The 19529-nt window shown below is 40.1% G+C and overlaps 1 protein-coding gene across 2 annotated transcripts in view; it reads left to right on the forward strand.

Moving 5' to 3' along the window:
- Snx2 (sorting nexin 2) overlaps positions 1-8287 on the forward strand; it is a 53804-nt gene extending 45517 nt beyond the window's left edge. The window contains exons 12-15 of one of the 2 annotated variants that reach the window (XM_048347281.1): positions 3187-3330; positions 5135-5215; positions 5333-5404; positions 7754-8287. In XM_048347281.1, coding sequence (XP_048203238.1) covers positions 3187-3330; positions 5135-5215; positions 5333-5404; positions 7754-7804 — 348 coding nt within the window. In that variant the 3' untranslated portion in view covers positions 7805-8287. The remainder of the gene's footprint in view (positions 1-3186; positions 3331-5134; positions 5216-5332; positions 5405-7753) is intronic. The other variant, XM_048347282.1, reaches the window with a different exon arrangement.
- Positions 8288-19529: the final 11242 nt, after the last annotated feature.

A 19529-nucleotide genomic window follows, 5' to 3' on the forward strand; every position in this document is an offset into this window, starting at 1 on the left:
ATATCATGATGTATTGGTATCTTTGAGTTATTGTTATTAACGTTAGCTATCACGGGGAGGCTGGGTATTTACCCTTTAGCTGCAATTTAAATGTCTAGAAAGTTCATTTTAGATATTGTTCTTTGCTTCGTTTGCAAACCTTTTCAGCTAACCTCTGTGATCAGATTTGTATTTATATTGAGACCATAGGTTTACTACCTGTTTATTGATCTTTTTTGCTTTCAAGCTAGTGCTCGCAGGTGTACTACTAGAAGGTTCATGGTCCTTCAGAACGCTTTCTTACAGTTGATAAAATGATTAATTTTTCTTGTGTTTATTCTCTTAAATAATCTGCTCCTGGTAATTAAAATTTTCTTTCTAGCTATTTAAAGTTATTGAATTCTTTTTCATGATGGCATAGTGTTCCATTATGTACGTGTGTGTGTGTGTGTGTGTGTGTGTGTGTGTGTACCCGAGTTATTTAACCCACCTATTAAAGTTCTTAGAAATGGAATCATTGGTCAAGGTTATATGTATTTTGAATTTCAGTAAATATTTCCATATTACTTTGTTCCTGTATATGGCTACCAAAATAAGTTTCCTGGTCTCCTGATGATGGACTTTTTTCTTGTATTAAATTGTGATCTCTTTAGTAGGAATTTAGAAATCTATGCAGTTGATAGCTATTTACATTTCTTACTCTCCTTTCCTTCTCTCCCCACCTCTTCCTTCCCATTTTTGTCCTCCTCTTCCTCTTTTTATTTTTTCCCTTTCGAGTCCTCTTTTTCTCATACTGTCTCCCTCCTTCCATAACAGTGTCTCCAGGTTACCAGCAAAGTCACTCTGCTGCTGTTGTGTTATTTCTAACCCTCTGACATATACATCTTTACCCCTTTCACATGTATAGTTTGCCAGGGACTAATAATCCTAGCTACTCTCAGGAGGCTGAGACCTGAGGATCGTAATTCAAAACCAGCCAGGGTAGGAAAAGTTCCTGAGACTCTCAACTAAGCACAGAAAGCCAGAGTAGGTAGAGCTCTGGCTCAAGTGATAGAGCACTAGCATTGAGCACAAAAGCTCAGAAACAGCTCCTAGGCCCAGAGTTCAAGTCCCAGAACTGGCGAAAAATAAAATAAAATAAAAAGGACACATTATAGAATTTATCCAAGGATGTTACAGTGGCAAAACTAATATTACAACCCAAATTTGATGTGTTTCAGCACCTACCTTCTGTGTATTCGTGTGTGTGTGTGTGTGTGTGTGTGTGTGTGTGTGTGTGTGTGTGTGTGTGTGTGTGCACTGAGCTTAAACTGGACCTTTCTGGGCTTTTTCAATTACAACTGGTCCTCTACCACTTGAGCCACACCTCCAATCCAGCTTTCCTGCTGGCTTATTGGAGTTGTTGGGGCTTGTCTGCCTCAGCTGGCTTAGCTTCCTGAATAGCTAACAAATGTGGAACCACAGGCACCCATCTTGTTTGTGTTTCTCTTGGGGGGCTGGGTATGAAACCAAGGCCTCATTACCCTGGCTGGGCAAGCAGTCTTTGGGTGCTGTCCTCCCAGGCCCCTAAACCTTCTGTTGTTGTTTTTTAACATACTACATATTTTCTCTGAGCAACTCTATAATGACATATATTTATTTACTACTTCTTGATTTAAAAAAATGATCAGGAATAAACTAATTCATTTAATACTGTTCTAGTTCACCTAGTTAATTAGTGATTGCTTTAAGGTTCAAAGAATAAATACTAAAATGATATATTCCTCAAACCTCAGGCCAGAACAGGAATTTATATTAGATCCACCCATTTAGTCCATCTCATTTCTTGGTTTGCTCTGGACCGGCTAGACTCCTGGAGAAGAGATTTAGTTGCCTTGTTCAGTTACAGTCTGCTAGTTTTACATTTTACTTCTGTTTACAAGAGTAAATAAAGAGATCATTTTGCCTTGCCTTGTCTTGTATAGGAATATATTTTCCTCACACTGTTTTGAGCATTTATTTATAATCACTTAGTCTTTTACAGTATTCATTGGAATCTTTTTTTTTTAAGGTTAATAAAGGCTTTAATTTTCCCACACAACAAAAACCCTCCATATAATTTAAAAAGGGAACACAAACAAGGAAGAAACTGGAAAGGATACAGAGGAACAGTTCTGCTAAAACACAGATATAGGTGCGGTTCCATACAACAACACATCAAGGACCAGAATCAAGTCACTCTGCACACAAAGGAAAACAAAAACCCACCTCAAGTAATGTGGCCAAAGCTGCCAGCAATCCTGGGAGTAGTTCAGTTAGGCAAAGTGCAGGAACCTCACTCATTTTCTTCTCCATGCATAAAGGAACACCACACTAATAAGCAAGGGAAGTTGGGGAGGGAAGGAAATGAGGGGGGAGGGGAACTTGGGATGAGGTGTGCATCCTCATAGACTTACTTGTGCACAGTTCAGTTGATTGCTCTTCGTTGCTCTGGCAATTTGACCTGAAGAACTGGGATCCTGATCGAAACCCTCATCCACTCTTCTTAGGCCAGCAGGTGTATCTAAACTTTGAACCTCTGTATTTAGTAGGGGAAAATCCAGTGTCACTAAAATGCTTATTCGTACTGGAGTCTTTTTAATTAAATCTTCAAGAACCTCAGACATATAGCACACATGGAAAGCAAATAGCTTACTAACTGTATGAATGGCATAACCAGCAACTGGCTGATGTCATCGAAGCATGCTGACATCACAGCAAGTCATTGGAATTGTTTATACCATGTTTTTATTTTACTTTCTGTTATTCAATTTTTCTCATTTTATTCTTTTAATTTCTAACTTATTAACACTTAAATCTGCTTTTGTAGATGTGACACCAGCATTTTCCTATTATTAACATATTTTTTCAAAGCATAAAATGTTTTACATCTCACTATAAATCACATTTAAAATCCTAAGGCCAGTGAAATGGATTCCGTGTCAGGTTTTGGTGGTGGTTTGTTGTTTTGTTTTTATCTTGAGTTCTTATTTCTCATCCAGTCGCAGATTTTTGTTTTCAAGCAAATGATGTAAAAATTATTTTTATATTGTTGTTTATTTTCACTGTCTTTGGATAGTAGGATAGTATTCAAGTATTTGTCTTTATTATTTTAAAAATTATAGTTCTGGTAAAATGAAAATATTTTCCAGCGTTACTTACTGGCGTCCTGTTATTATTCACTCATAGGGTGTGTTTGACCATCGAATGAAGTGCTGGCAGAAATGGGAAGATGCTCAAATTACTTTGCTCAAAAAACGTGAAACTGAGGCAAAAATGATGGTTGCTAACAAACCAGATAAAGTCCAGCAAGCTAAGAATGAAATAAGAGAGGTGATTCCTAAATGCTTTATTTCTTAACTCAGATTGTTCATGCCATTCTTATATGCATACTTTTTCATAAATTCTTTTGAACCATTCAGCACTTAGCTATTCATATTTTTTTGAACTGTGTTAGAAGTACTTTAACATTTTAATCATCAAAATCTCCAAAGCCCTTTGTTACTGCCACTTAATGGATAAAGAAACATACTAAGGAAAAAAATCTTAAAATTAGTTTTTACATAAATGGTTATACATTTCTTTTTAAGTTGTTGATTTGATTTCAAATGATGAATCATTTTGTATTTTAAAAAATGGTTTCAGAGATAGACCTGTGCCACAGTTAGTTGCTCAGGTAGTGTTACCCCCATATATATGTATTATATATGGTATTTAGTAATTTGTATAAGTTTATTATAATTTATACACTTTTCTTGCCATGCTTCAATAAGGAAATTGAAGAGGTAGGACAACCTTTATATTACTAAAAATAAATGTACCTGCTCTTTGGAGAGTATGTACCAGTGTTCTGGCTACATAATGGGAAAAATAACATTTCACTACTTAAATCTGTGTTTTATTTTACTTGTTCCTTTGGTTGCTAATCACAAGGTTTGTTTCTGTCAGTTTAGTGGTTTCTGATGGGTTGTCAGCAAACTATAATTCCATTTTTTTAAAATATCTAGTCATTTGCCATTACAAAACTGTTTTGTTTGTCATATGATTTTCTTATTTTGAAGTATTTCCATGAACACACTATGATGAAAATGTATTCTTGAAGTTAATATTGTTATTCTGAGTTAATAGAAAAATGAGAAAACTATACAGTAACCTATAGATACTGTTGAAGGCTTTTTGTTTTTTTTTTTTGCTTATTTAGAAACAGGATCCCCCTTTAGCCCAGATTGGCCTCAAACTCATAATCCTCCTGCCTTATCTGTCCTCATACTGGGATCAGAGGTACAGTATGATTCCACCCGCGCAGGATATTATAGTTCATTAAGTATGGAAATCTCAAGTTCATTTCAGATGTAACAGCAATGTTAAAATTGGCAAGTTTAAAGTTATTCCCTCCAAAAACTGAGGGAGCTTTTCTTTTCCACCACCACATACCATAGTTTCCCAGTAGTTCTGTTTGGAGGACTTTGAATTGATGAGTGAAAACTGCTTTAGACCTTTTTTTCTTTCTACTAGTTACTAGAGTTTTAACTCAGCATTTCATGCTTTGTAGGCAGGTCCTCTGCTGCTTGAGCCACATCTCCAGCTTTCTTAACACTGCTTGTTTTAATATAGAATCTCCCTTTTTCCCAACTGCATGAAGCAAGAGCATCCCATTTGTACTTTCCATAATAAGGAACAACAGGCATGTGCTACTACACCCACTTTTACACTGTTAGGCTGAGATTTTGTGACTTTTTTCTTGTGCTGGCCTGTGAATCCATAATCCTCCAGATCCCAGCCTCCTCTGTAGCTGCGGTGACAGGTGAGCAGCACTGAGCCCACCTATGGACTCCAACCCCAATTCTCCCAATCTCTGTCTCTCTAGCAGCTAGGATTTACAGCTGTGAGCCACCAGCACTGGCTGAAATACTCATGTCGAGTGGACTTAGCAGTGACGCGTTAATGACAATTAAGTTTGTGTAAATCTCTACCACTTCCAAGAGGAGGTACAACCTTGAATGATAATAGATTGGGTTCTGCCAAGAGTTTCCTTGGCATCCTTGGGCATTATGTTAAGTGAGGGATCATGACAACTAGTACTGTGCTTTTGTTTCTTTCAGACAAAAATGAAATGTTTGTTGTTTGTTTTTATTAGTGGGAGGCGAAAGTACAACAAGGAGAAAGAGATTTTGAACAGATTTCTAAAACAATTCGAAAAGAAGTGGGAAGATTTGAGGCATGTATAATAGTTTTGAACTTTTCTTAATAACATGGCCATGTTTTGCAGCAATTGTATGGTAAAATTAAATTTGGTTTTCTACTAATAGACTTTTGTGTGTTCTGCTCTTAACAGAAAGAACGCGTGAAGGATTTTAAAGCTGTTATCATCAAGTACTTGGAATCATTGGTACAAACACAACAACAGGTAAGCCAGTTGTTGTTTTTAAGCAAGATGATTAATGAAATCGTCTTTTAAGCTCAGGCAACAAAAAGAAAAGGGTGGAGATACCAATGGCAATAATGGAACAAAATGTTGGCTAATTGGAAACCTCCTTGTAACCAGGAAGTTTCCCAGTGTTGGGCCTAGAACACCTTATAACTTTCTTCTCATCTGCCTGGGCATTTTGCTTGTTCTCAATTCAGGGTTTCATGTGTATCCAGGGTAGCCTGGAATGTGTGGCTCATCCTCCTGTGTGTTGGCAATCACAGGCATGAACTGCCTGCCCGACTCTGTATCTTTTCTTGAATGTATCTTTTCTTGAACAGACCTGTGAGTAAATGCTCGCAGAAAGTTGTTCTTGCCCTGTTTCTTAGCACTTCAGCCAGAGCTCTACTGGCCTTTGGTGATTACTGAGATAAGAGTCTCCAGAACTTTCCTGCCCTGACTGGTTTTGAAATGCAATCTCAGCCTCCTGAATATTGAGGATTACAGGCATGAGCCACCAATGCCAAACATAAACTTTTTTGTGTGGGTTTTTGGGTTTTGGTTTTGTTTTTTGCCAGTCCTATCCCTGGCTTGTTTTTGCTTGTGCCACTTGAGCCACAGCTCCACTTCTGGCTTTTTTCTGTATATGTGGTGCTGAGGGATCAAACCCAGGGCTTCATGTATACAAGGCAAGCGAGCACTCTACCATATTCCCAGCACCCATAAACTTGTTTTTAATGAAACTGTTTTCCATGTAACTTTAGTCTGTACTTCAGCATGTTTGGATGATCTAAGACTGCCAATTTTTTTGTCTTTTTTTAATTTCCCTTTTTGTTCAATATTGTTTACATCTTTTTAGTGTGTTCCTATTGTCTAGCAAGAATGTAAATAAATGTAAATATCCTATGAATTAGGAGCCATTACCACTTTACGTTGGAAAAGATCATCAATATTGTTTTACTAAAGGTATTCTGAAATACATAGTAACAATATATTTCTACAATGCGTATGTACAATTTTGCATAAATTTAAAAAACTTCAGAAGGTTGAATACTGTCAAAATAGATTATTTGCAATTATGAAAATAGAATAGTAAAATTTGCTCAAATTAATTTTGGAAAGTGAGACAGGGAGAGTGATAAAGGTGATGAGATGTTTGTAAATGTTTGGAAATAGAACAATAAAATCCTTTTTCCAGTATAACTAATGTCAGCTAACAAAAAACTGTAAGGTTTTATTAACTTTTGAAAAGTACATTGTTTTATGTAGAAACTGCAGTTAACCAGGAGTGTTGTTTTAAATAACTTATATATGTGAGTTTTATTAGTAAGACTTCTGATAAGGAAGTTCAAGTAATCTTTTAAGAATGATATCGGACTGGGAATGTGGCTTAGTGGTGCAGTGCTTGCCTGCTTGCCTAGTGTGCATGAAGCCCTGGGTTCTATTCCTCAGGACCACATAAACAGAAAAAGCCAGAAGTGGCGCTGTGGCTCAAGTGGCAGAGTGCTAGCCTTGAGCAAAAAGACGCCAGGGACAGCGCTCAGGCCCGGAGTTCAAGCCCCAGACTGGCCAAAAAAAACCAAAACAAACAGAACCATATCTAGGCCAGGCATGGTAGTGCACGTGTATAATCCCAGCACAGGAGGCTGAAGCAAGAAGATCTTGAAGGCTTTTTTGTTTGTTTATATTCTTTTTTAGGAGGCCAGGGATGCATGCATGTTAGTTCTGGGACTAGAACTCAAGGCCTTGCACTCTCCCTTAGCTTTTTCACTCGAGGCTGGCATTCTACTACTTGAACCACAGCTCCACTTCTTGCTTTTTGCTGGTTAATTGGAAACAAGGGTCTCATGCGTTTTTCTGCCCAGGATGGCTTTGAACCTTGATCCTCAGATCTCAGCTTCCTGAGTAGCTAGAATTGATTTATAGGCATTCACTACTGGAGCCTAGCAGGATGTTAGGTCTGAGAGTACTTATAGCAATATCTTGTCTCAAAAGAATAAGCAAGTGGGGCACTAGTGGCTCACACCTGTAATCCTAGCTACTCAGGAGCCTGAGATCTGATAATCATGCTTCAAAGCCAGCTGGGGCAGGAAAGTCCATAAGACTCATTTCCAATTCACCACTAAAAACCAGAAATGGTGCTGTGGTACAAAGTGGTAGAGCACCCAAGCCCCACAACCAAGCAAAAAAAAAAAAAAAAAACCAAGCAAATAAGAAAAGAAGTCCCAGACATTAGTAAATGTTAGTCATATTAGCTCTCTCAATAGACTTCTTTAAATGTTTTATAGAATATATGCATTAAAATGTCAAAAAAAGTAATAAGAATCTTATTTTTATTGTCATTCACAGCTGATAAAATACTGGGAGGCCTTTCTACCTGAAGCCAAAGCCATTGCCTAGCAATAAAATTATTGCTGTTCAGAAGACAGTAGACGTTTGTTCCAGTTATGCTGAGTTCCACAGTGAAATCATTTAAAACATCAAAATAAACCACTATATATTTTATGAATCACATGTGGTTTTTTACATATATATAAATAAATGTGTGTATGTATGTATAATGTATATGTATATACACATACACACACACTCTGACATTTTATGACAAGCTGCATGTCCTGACGCTCTGAATCAAGTGGACTGTGGCATGACATTCTGCAATACTTTGCTGAATTGAACACTGTTATGTCTTAAATATTTGCACCAAAAAGTGCATTGCAAGGCCAGAAAATTTTACAATATTTTTTTCTTTATAATATGTTCTGTAGTATGTTTATTCTCTTTATGAAGTGAGTTATCAATGAATTGAATAATGTTCACTTACATTCCTGTACAGAAATTATGATCTTGTGATTACATAATAAAAGATGATATTCCTTGTGAAGTACTAGTAACAAATTCTTTTGGTATGTGAACAATTTAGGGATTTTTTTTAAAATAGAAAAGAATACTTCTAAATGTATATAGTTAATACTGCAATTCCTTACTTATTTTTATTGACAGAAAAATAGTGAAGTGCAATGAATTATAAATGACTGAATAAAACTTTAAATTGTCTTATGGAACCATTATAAATCAAAGCTTACCTCTGTAATAGTGAAGAAGTGGATGATTCTCTTTGCTTTTTAAACATCTATTCTTATTTTAAATGTCCAGTTTAGGAAATCAGAAAAAAAAAATGTGTTTATTATAAATTCCATGGATTTTGCCAGTCTTGGTTTGTGTGTGTGTGCCAGTTCTGGTGCTTGAACTCTGTCTCTTAAGCTTTTTCCCCAAGGTGGCTCTGCCGTTAGAGCCACAGCTCTGCCCCAGGCTTTTTGCTGGTTAATTGCAGTAAGGCTCACAGACTTTACCCCCACCCCTACCCCCTCCTTGCTTTAAATCACACTCCCTCTGCCTCTTAAGTAGCTTGGATTACAGGAATAAGTCACTGGCACCTGGTTCAATCTTCTGTTTTCTTCAAACCCAAGGTTTGGGGTAGATTTAACCTATTCTTTGCCTTTTCTTTGCTTTTTCTTGTTTGAAGGTAGAAGTCAATCTGTGGTCATTCTTAAGCTGGGTGGCACAAGGTTGCCCACTACCATAATGTGACCGGTAACCAAGCATGGCGTTGGCGAGGTTTCCTCTGTCTTTCACTGCCTCTTACCCTTCTGCTGGCTTGTTTAGATGGCTGTTAGCCAGTCCTATGCAAATGAAGATTTAAGTTATGACTGTCGTTACTTTTGTTTTTTTTCTTTGTCCGTTGCAGGGCTTGAACCCTGGGCCCAGGTGCTGTCCTTGATCTCTTCAGCTCAAGGCTAGTGCTACCACTTGAGCCATAGTGCCACTTCGGTTTTCTGGTGGTTAATTGGAGAGAGAGTCTCACAGACTATCCTGCCTGGGCTGGCTTTGAACCACGATCCTCAGATCTCAGCCTCCTGAGTATCTAGGATGACAGGCGTGAGCCACCGGCGCCTGGCTACTTTGGTTTTTAAAAACAATTTTCTTGAACCAAGCATGATGAGGCTTACTTATAATCCAACACTCAGGAGGCTAAGACAGGAGGACTGGGAGTTTGAGACTAGCCAGAACTATATACCCCCTTTTCTTTTCTCTTGCAAAGAAATAGGTTATGTGTCTGAGACTAAATCTTACCCTCGTGTAGCTTACACTGAGACTATCTCACAGTGTCCTAACGTGTGTGTTAGCTAAAATATGAAGATTGCTCTGGGTGTTCTTCACATTCACGCCTGTGCAACCTGGAAGAGCTCTGGACAGTAAGTCAGTAAAGGCTTGATTAATTCAACGGGAAGAAAAAAAATGAGAAAATAGAAAATAGTTGCTGCCCTTTGAAGAAATTGAAGCAGAAACAGTACAAACAAACGTCTTCTACTGCAAATAGTAGCTTTAAGAAATGTAATGATATCAGGTGCTATCTTTTTACCCCATTAATACTGACAGGAAGATAGGCTTAGCAGAACACAATGTGGCTAGAATGATGGTACAGTTAGTTGTTCAAGCTAGGATCTTCTGGTCACCTTGGGTACATTCATGGAAGTGTCTATTAGCAACAAATTAACATAGTAAACATCCAGCCTGATAAAGCTGAAGTGAGCCACCATGACTCCATTCTAGACTTCATCCCCAACTCACATTTACTAGAAGATAGAAGAATGTTGACATTTCTGGTAAATGATTTTGTTTCGTTGGTTTGGTTTGGTTTTTTGCCATCCTGGGGCTTGAACTCAGGGCCTGGACACTGTGCTTGAATTTCTTTTGCCCAAGGCTAGCACTCTACCACTTGAGCCACAGTGCTCCTTCCAGCTTTTTGTCTGTTTATATGGTGCTGAGGAATCAAACCCAGGGCTTCCTGCATGCTAGGCAAGCACTGTACTGCTACCGCTAAGCCACCTTCCCAGCCCCACTTGGGGTAAATTATGTGAGCCCCTTGGTCATCTGCCAACACTGAAACGAGGCTTCATTATCTGAACACTTTGTCTATCTCCTGTGCATATTTGTAAAGTGTTTGTATTACAAATAAACTAGTCGTTAAAAGTCTTCTAATGATAGATCTGAATTTCAACATTGTTTTTAAGAAACAATGAGAATATCACTCTTAGGTAACCTAGCCTCGTGGGCGAAAACGGGGGACCATACCCACCTGGCTTCTGCTACCTGGTGCTGGGGAGGCCCCCGTCAGACCTCACAGCCAGAGAAGCAAGGGCAGAACACTCCTGGCCCCTGAAGGGCCTTGAATATTTTGCTTAAAATAAATTTTCAGCATACGTATTCTGTAACATCAGTTTTAATCAACACTTTGTGTAATCCCAGCTACTGGGTAGGCTGTGAGGACGGGTGGTGTTCCAAGGCCAGACTAGGCAGAAAAGTTCACACGGTCCTGCCTGAAAAACAAGGAGGGCAGAGTGGCTCACGTGGTGGAACACCAGCAGAGCAAATGTGGCCCTGAATTCAAATGCCAGTACTAGGAAATAATACAGCCTAATAACTGTATGGGAAATGCAGTTACTAGCGGATGAGTGTTTTGTTTTGTCAGTACTGGTGAACTCGGAGCCTGGGAGCCAGCTTTTTTGCTAAATGTTAGCATTTTGCCACTTGAGCCACAGCGCTACTTCTGGCTTTTTGCTGGTTAATTGAGATAAGAATGTCTTAGGCTCTCCTGCCCAGGCTGGCTCACAACGTCCTCAGAAGTCAGCCTCCTGAGTAGCTAGGATTACAAGGATGAGCCTCCAGGGCCCAGCCTAAATGTGCTTGTTTTTCTTAATATTTGCAATACTTTATTGCATATGCCTATCTTCTAAGGAAATGTCATCAGCATTTTATTGAATACAGACTTAATACTCAAAGAAAAGATCAGGATAAATTAAAACTAATTTTGGGGCTGGGAATATGATTGCATAATGGTCAAGTGCTCCCCTCTTATACATGAAGCCCTGGGTTCAATTCCTCAGCACCACATATATAGAAAAAGCCAGAAGGGGCGCTGTGGCTCAGGTGGCAGAGTGCTAGCCTTGAGCAAAAAGAAGCCAGGGACAGTGCTCAGGCCCTGAGTTCAAGCCCCAGAACTTGCAAAAAACTAATTTTCCCAGTGACAAATGAGGCATTAAAATCTTTCCTTGATTATTTAAGAGCATTATTCAGAAGATTGCATTATAAAGCTTACATTACAGTCACCCCTGAAGAATTGTATAAATCCATTCTAGAAAAGTATTGTTTATAAATTACTAAGCAAATTTTTAAAATTAACCATTCAGCTTGTTTTATACATATTTATATTAATCTCATTCTTATTTCATTGTTAACCATTGTTGCCTTTTTCTTTATTATCCAGATCTAGTAAAGTTTCCCAGACTTGGTATGAAGTGTTTCATAAGTGATTTTTTCAGCACAAAATAAACATTTGGCTTCCTTTAGAATCAGATGAGCAGAGAAGGAAAGGTTTTCCTTTGTGTGTATTGTGTGCCCGTCCCAGAGGCTCGGACTCGGCCAGGGTGCTATCTCTGAGCTTTTGTGCTCAAGGCTAGCACTCCACCATTTGAGCCACAGCTGCCTTTCTGGCTTTTTGGTGTTAAATGGAAATGAGAGTCTCACGCTTTCCTGCCCAGGCGGGCTTTGAGCCATGTCCTGAGTAGCTAGTAGGCAGGTGTGAGACACTGGTGCCCAGCTACCGTTCTTTAGTAGGTCTGCAGTCCTGAGGTGGAGCGGAATCAGAACGGCCTGCGTGCTTGTGCTAAGTGTGGGGTGTGGCTGAGGCAGGTAGCCGCCTCACTCCTCACAGCCCTCTGCACGGGCTGTCCTGCACCCACTTACTGCCGACAGGGAGAGGAGCCCTGGCAACGAGGAGGGAACATGGATGTTTTCTTACCATTCCAATTTACATCACAGTCAAGGAATACATACCATATCTGTAATCATTAAAAATGGAGTAAAGATCGAATAGAAGTACCATCCCTAAAATTCAGTACCATACCTAAAATTCAGAATAAGGTCATTCCTAACTTTCCCAGTAAAGGGTATAGCTTCAAGTTATGGAGAGAGTAGGTAATTGAGCAGACATGGAAATTGAACCTGACTTAAATGTATTGGGGGTGGGGGAGAAGCTCAGGTGGTAGAGTGCTTATTGGGGTCCATTAATCCCCAGTATTGCCCTCCCCTCCAAAAGAAACCTCACAGTTTAGGAGCTCTCAATGTGAGCATGTCAGGTATGTGACCTTGTCTGTAGCATGGTTTTTGCAGTGTGCACTGTGACTGGACGACAGAAATGAACTGCACTGTGGTTCCGTCTCATGTTAGAAATGAGCCAGCAGTTCATTTCCAATAGAGTGTCTAGTGAGTATCACTGAACTGGTGGTTCACCTTTTGTCCCACCAGTCTGCTTCCTCTTCCCCTCCCCAAACCAGATAAACTTGATTTACAAGACAAAGGGAACAGAAATTTTAAAAGGCAACAAAAGTGGGAGATGGCAAATAAGACAATAAAAATCTCTTGTTTCTATTTTTTGGACTTCATTTTGATAAGCATCATTTTATATGATCATATGCACATAGCTATTGAGCCCTGTGATCCTCTCCTAAGAATATTATTCCTCCTTTGTTCTCACTGTGTGAATGTTTAGAGTGCCATTTAATTTATCATCTCCACTGAATGTTTAGAGTGCCATTTAATTTATCATCTCCAAGTGTAATTTTTTCTCTTTTACTATCCATTGGGTTTACTTGTAGATTTATAGGCACATGCTAATTGTTACAAGTGAGGGAAACCTGGCTGGGAATATGGCCTAGTGGCAAGAGTACTTGCCTCGTATACATGAAGCCCTGGGTTTGATTCCCTGGCACCACATGTATAGAAAATGGCCAGAAGTGGCACTGTGGCTCAAGTGGCAGAGTGCTAGGCTTGAGCAAAAAGAAGCCAGGGACAGTGCTCAGGCCCCGAGTCCAAGGCCCAGGACTGGCAAAAAGAAAAAAAAAAAATCATTATATACAAGTAAGGGAAACAATACCACCTATGTTTCTTTGGATCTGGCATACTTTTTCCTTACGAATGGGGCAATGTCATTTCTTTCTGATGGAAGCATAGAAATCCATTGTGTATTTATACCACATTTTCTTGATCCATTCATATACTGAGGGGCCTCTGGATTGATTCCATTTCTTAGCTGTGGTAAACAGTGCTGCAGTGATCATGGTTGTGCTGGTGATTGTAGTGTCTCCTGGTTTGTGGTCCTTTGGGTAAATGCCCAGGAGTGGGATTGCTGGGTCATAGGGAAGCTCTATGTTTAGTCTTTTGAGGAGCCTCCACACTGCTTTCCAGAGTGGTTGAACAAGTTTACATTCCCACCAACACTGTAGTAGTGTTCCCTTTTGGCCACATCCCCTCCAGCATCTGTTATTGTTACTTTTTTTGACAATATCTGTTCTAACTGGGGTGAGGTGGAATCTATGTTGTCTTGATTTGCATCTTTTTCTGTGTATGTGGTACTGAGGAATTGAACCCAGGGCTTCGTGCATGCTAGGCAAGCACTCTACCACTAAGCCACATTCCCAGCCCCCATTTATACTTCTGAGAAGTCTTAAGTCCTTAGCCCATTTATTAATTGGGTTGTTTCTTTGAAGGTTTGTTTTGGGGGGGGATTAATTTTTTGAGCTCTATATTTTAGTCATGAGGCCTTTGTCTGATGTACAACTATTAAAGATCTTCCCCCTTGGGCTGGGGATATAGCCTAGTGGCAAGAGTGCCTGCCTCGGATACACGAGGCCCTAGGTTCGATTCCCCAGCACCACATATACAGAAAACGGCCAGAAGCAGCGCTGTGGCTCAAGTGGCAGAGTGCTAGCCTTGAGCGGGAAGAAGCCAGGGACAGTGCTTAGGCCCTGAGTCCAAGGCCCAGGACTGGCCAAAAAAAAAAAAAGATCTTCCCCCATTCTGTGGGCTTTCTATTTATCTTGCTAGCTATGTCCTTTGCCACGCAGAACCTCCTCAGTTTGATGTAACCCCATTTATCCACTCTTTGATTTGTTGTGTTTCTAGATCTTTACATAGGAGGTTTTAACCTGTGCCAAGGAGCCCAAGTGTCTCCATTATCTCCTCTTGTAATATTGTCAGAGTATCTAGTCTCACATTGAGGTGTTTGATCCACTTGGTATTGGTTCTTATGCAGGTTGATATATAAAGATCTAGCTTCAGTTTTCTGCACGTGAATAGTCAACTCTGCCAGCACCATTTGTTGAAGAGGCTGTCTTTCTTCAATCCTGTGTTTTCAGCTCCCTTGTCAAATAGTCAGTGGCTGTAGGTTTGTGAGTTCATTTCTGGGCCTTCAATTCTGTTCCATTGGTGCTCAGGCATATTTTTGTGGCAGTACCAAGCTTTTTTTTTTTTTTACTAAGGATTTAAAATAGAGTTTGAAGTTTGATATTCACAGTCCTCCAGCACTAAGGATTGTTTTCAGCATTCAGGGTCTTCTTTTATTCCATATGAGTTTTTGGATCACTTCTTCTATATGATTGAATAATGTTGCTGGGATTTTGATAGGTATTGCATTGAATTTCTAGATAGCTTTGGGCAGTATTGCCATTTTCACAATATTAATCCTTGTAACCCATGAGCATGGAAGGTTTTTCCATTTCCTGAAATCTGCTTTAATTTCCTTTTTCATGTTTTTAAAGTTTTCACCATAGAGATCTTAAATCTTTGGTTATGTTAATTCCTAAATCCTTTTTTTTTTTTTTGAGGCTATTACAAATGTAGTTGCTTTTCTGGTTTAGTCTCATTCTTCTTGTTGGCATACAGAAAAGATACTGATTTTTGTGGGTTAATTTTATACCTGCTACTTTGCCAATGTTTCAGATCAGCTCAGGTAACTTGGGAGACGAGTCTATGGGGTTCTTTATCATGTTATCTGCAAAGAGGGAGATTTTTATGTCTTCTTTCCCTATTTGGATCCCTTTTATGTGTGCCTCTTGCCTTATTGCTCTAGCTAGGAATTCCAGTACTCTACTGAAGAGAAATGGAGAGAGCAGACATTCTTGTCTAGTTCCTGGTTTTAACTTTTCAGCATCAAGTATAACGCCGGCTGTAGGTTTGTCAAACACAGCCTTTATTATATTGAGGAAGATTCCATGGATTTGTGGCTTCTCCAGAGCTTTTATCAGAAAGAGGTGTTGGATCTCGTCAAATGCTTTTTTCTGCATCTGTAGAGATGATCATGTGGTTCTTGTCCTTGTTCCTGTTGAGATGTTGAATTAGATTGACTTGTGTGTACAGAACCAGCTTTGCTTCCCTGGCATGAATCTTGTTTGACCATAGTGCATGATTTTTTTTATTAGTTGTTGAATTCAGATGGCCAGAATTTTACTGAGAAGTTTTGCACTGATGTTCATCAAAGAGATGGGTTTGTAGTTCTCTTTCCTCGATGAGTCTCTATCTGGTTTGGGGGTGCGGGTTATGCTGGCATCATAGAATAAGTCTGGTAGTGAACTTTCCCTTTCAGTTTCATTGAAGGGTTTGAGAAGTATCGGAGTGCCCCTCCGAAGGGCTTAAAAGAATTCTGCTGCGAACCCATCTGGTCCTGGGCTTTTCTTGGATGGGAGGTCTCTTATTGCCGTTTCTATTTCATTACTTGCTATCAGTCTGTTTACTTGGATTAATTTGGGTGCATCATCAGTATTTGCTAGGAATTCTTCTAATGCTTCCAAAGTCTCCTATTTGTTAGCATAAAGGTTTGCAAAGTATTCCCTTACAATGTTCTGAATCTTGTTTAAGTTTCTGGTATGATGTTCCTGTTTTCATAACTAATTTTATTTATTTAGGTGTATTCTTTCCTTTCTATCTTTTGGCCAGATTTGCTAAGGGTCTATCAATTTTTTTTATTTTTTTCATTTTGTTGATTCTCATTATGGTTAGTTTGGTCTCCATTTATTTCTGATTCAATTTTGATTATTTGTTTCTGTATACTGGATTGGGGTTTGGCTAGTTCCTCTTTGTCAAGCAGCGTAAGGTGCATCATTAAATTGTTGATTTGCAATTTTTCCAATTTGTTGATATAGGCATTCAGATCTATAAATTTTCCTCTCAGTACTGCCTTTGCTGTGTGTGTCGCAGAGGAGCTGGTAGTTTGTGCGTTCATTTTTGTTAAATTCCATAAACATTTGAGTTTCTATTCTGATCTTTTCAATGACCCATTGGCCATCCAACAATGTATTGTTCAGTCTCCATGAGTTAGACAATTTTCTGTGGTAGCTTTTGCTGTTGAGCTTGAACTCCTTTTGCTCAGTCCTAGCACTCTACCACTTTGAGCCACAGCTCCACTTCCAGTTTGTGATGGTTAACTGGACATAAGCGTCTCACAGACTTTTGTGGCTTTGAACCACGGTCTCTTGAGTAGCTAGGATTACAGATGTGAGCCACTGGCACCTGTCTATTTCCAGATTTTTATAGTATCAGTTTGTTATTTATATGTATGGTTTTTTTTTTTTTTTAACTCCAGGCCATGCATTTGCTCAACTAAAACTGTACCATGTGAGCCATACTTTTAGCTCTATTTATTTATTTATGGTGATGCTAGTACTTGAACTCAGGGCCTGCGCACTCTCCCTTAGCCTTTTCACCCAAGGCTTATATATACTCCATCACTTGAGCCATAGCTCTATCTCTGGCATTTTGCTGGTTAACTGGAGATAGGAGTCTCATGATTTTCCTGCTTGGGACTTCAATCTTCAGATTTTAGCTACCTGATGAGCTAGAATTACAGGCATGAACCACCAGCACCTGGCTCCATTTGTTTATGTTAATGTTCTGAGAAAAGATTTACCTGTCCTGTTGTAGATAGTAAGGTCAGGCTAAAATATTTCTGGGAACAACAGAATATTTGCCATATTCTTTTACTTTGGTCCTATGATTTTTCTCTCCTTTAGGACAGACTCACAGAACTTGGTTAAAACTGAAGCTCTTCTAATTATTAATCAATAATTGTAAGTTATTTTTTGTCTGTGATCTTTTATCACACATTATGTAATATTTAAGATTATAACTGCAATTTTATGTTTATTGTGTGTGTGTTTTTGGATGTCTATCCTGCCCTTTAACCCAGGTCCATGGTAAGAGATGACTCACATGCACTTTCCTGCCAGAGCTGGCCTTGAACCATGATCCTCAAATCTCAGCCTTCCGAGTAGCTAGGATTGCAGGCTTGAACCACTGGTGCCCAGCTAGTTATTTTTATCTTTGATGGCAATGGCATTTGCATTCAGGGCCTCACATTTGCTAGGGATATTGAAAACCTCCAATGATGGGATCCTTTGTTGCAATGCAATTGCCGGGAAGCATGAGTCCCACCAACACCGAGGGAGAAGTTAAATGGCAAAGATATATCAAGGAAAAATCCAGGCAGAGCTCTGAGTAGTTGGGAGGGATTACAAGGGAGGGCGGTGCCTGGAGTGCCGAGTTAATGAGGTGTCTTGAGGATCACGATCAAGGTCATTGGGCGACCTGTGGGCCATGGCAGTCCTCAGACCCAATCAGCAGCTCCTCGCAGCTGCGTGAGCTCTCCATGCATCCTTCGCCCCCTCTGACTGGAGGCTCTTTGTGGTGTACACCTTGGGTCCATTCAGCTCACTGTTCACATGCAGGTCTTCGAGGGCAGTGGCCATGATTTGATGCCCAGAGTCCTGCTGGGGGACTTCCCAAGGCCATGGTGCAGGATGCTGCCTTGATTGTCTAGTCCAGGTCTTTTCTTCCTCTAGCCATAATGGTCTTCTCCCATTTGAGCCACACCTTCAGTATGGCTTTTTGCTGGTTAATCAGAGCTGCGGTCTAGTGGACTTTTCTGTCCAGGCTAGCTCTCTAACCGCTTGAAGCAACAGCCACACTTCTGGCTTTTTGGGGTGCTTAATGGGATCTGAGAGTCTCATGGGCTTTCCTGACTTCAAACTGCACTCCTCGGGTGTCAGCCTCCTGAGTAACCCAGCTCTCACTAGCTTTTAACTGCCATCTTCCAGATCCCAACGTGTGGAGTCGCTGGGGAGACGCGCGTGAGCCACCGGCTTCAAGCACATTGTCCTTTATGACTTCGTGGGTAGATCCTAAGAGCACACTGAACAATGAGAGCTTGTTTTCAGTAGAGGAAGAACAAATTATACACAGCTAGAGGATATAGGAAAATAGGTTTTATTAGGCTATCTGACAAGTGTCTTCATAGGCTTCAATATTTTAGTCTCTTAAGTCTAGCAAGGTAAATGATGGAGCCATGCCATATCTTAAATACAAGCCAGGTAACTGGCAGGTTGTTGGGGAAGGGTAGTAGAGAAAGCACACTAAGTTTGGTCTGGCTGATACAGTACCTGTAGCTAATCAGCTGGCTAAGGCAGGAGTGGATACTTGATGCCAGCAGTATCAAGGCCAGCCAGAATAAAACTGAGATCCTAGTCAAAGAAAAAGAAGACCACCCAGCCAAAATGCTTGATTAGTATCTGTGGCTGAAAGATTGCATGACTGTAGTTCTGGGTTACCGCACCTGTTTGACCAGTCTTGAAATTGTTTGGTGGGTTTCTTGCCATGGTTGGCCGTATTCGTTTGAAAATGAAAATCAGAAACAGTAACCTCCCCAGCGTTCAAATCCTACTACATCTTGTTGGACATACACTTCCTCCTGGGGGTTATTATAAAGCTTAAGTGGACCTTAAGTGAACTAAGTATGTGAGAGTATGTAGCATAGTAGTTATGCTGTTCTGCTGGGAATGTGGCTTAGCGGCAGAGCGCTTGCCTAGCATGCATGAAGCCCTGGGTTCGATTCCTCAGTACCACATACACAGAAAAGGCCAGATGTGGAGCTTTGGCAAGTGGTAGAGTGCTAGCCTTGAGCACTAAAGCTCAGGGACAGTGCCCAGGCCCTGAGTTCGAGCCCTGGGACTGGTAACCCACATGTGCACACATGGGGCACACACACAAGCCAAGTGAGCTGCAGCTCAGGTGACGGGGCACACTAGCCTTGAGCACAAGGAGCTCAGGAATAGCGCCAGGCCCTGAGTTCAAGCTCACACACACACACCATTTGTATCTGAATACAATTTAAAAGCATGTTAATATTTATCTTTCTGAGTGGCTTATTTCACCCAGTATGATGTCCTCCAACTCC

This window comes from Perognathus longimembris, chromosome 5 (genome assembly GCF_023159225.1).
Source record: "Perognathus longimembris pacificus isolate PPM17 chromosome 5, ASM2315922v1, whole genome shotgun sequence".
Classification (NCBI taxonomy): Eukaryota; Metazoa; Chordata; class Mammalia; order Rodentia; family Heteromyidae; genus Perognathus; species Perognathus longimembris.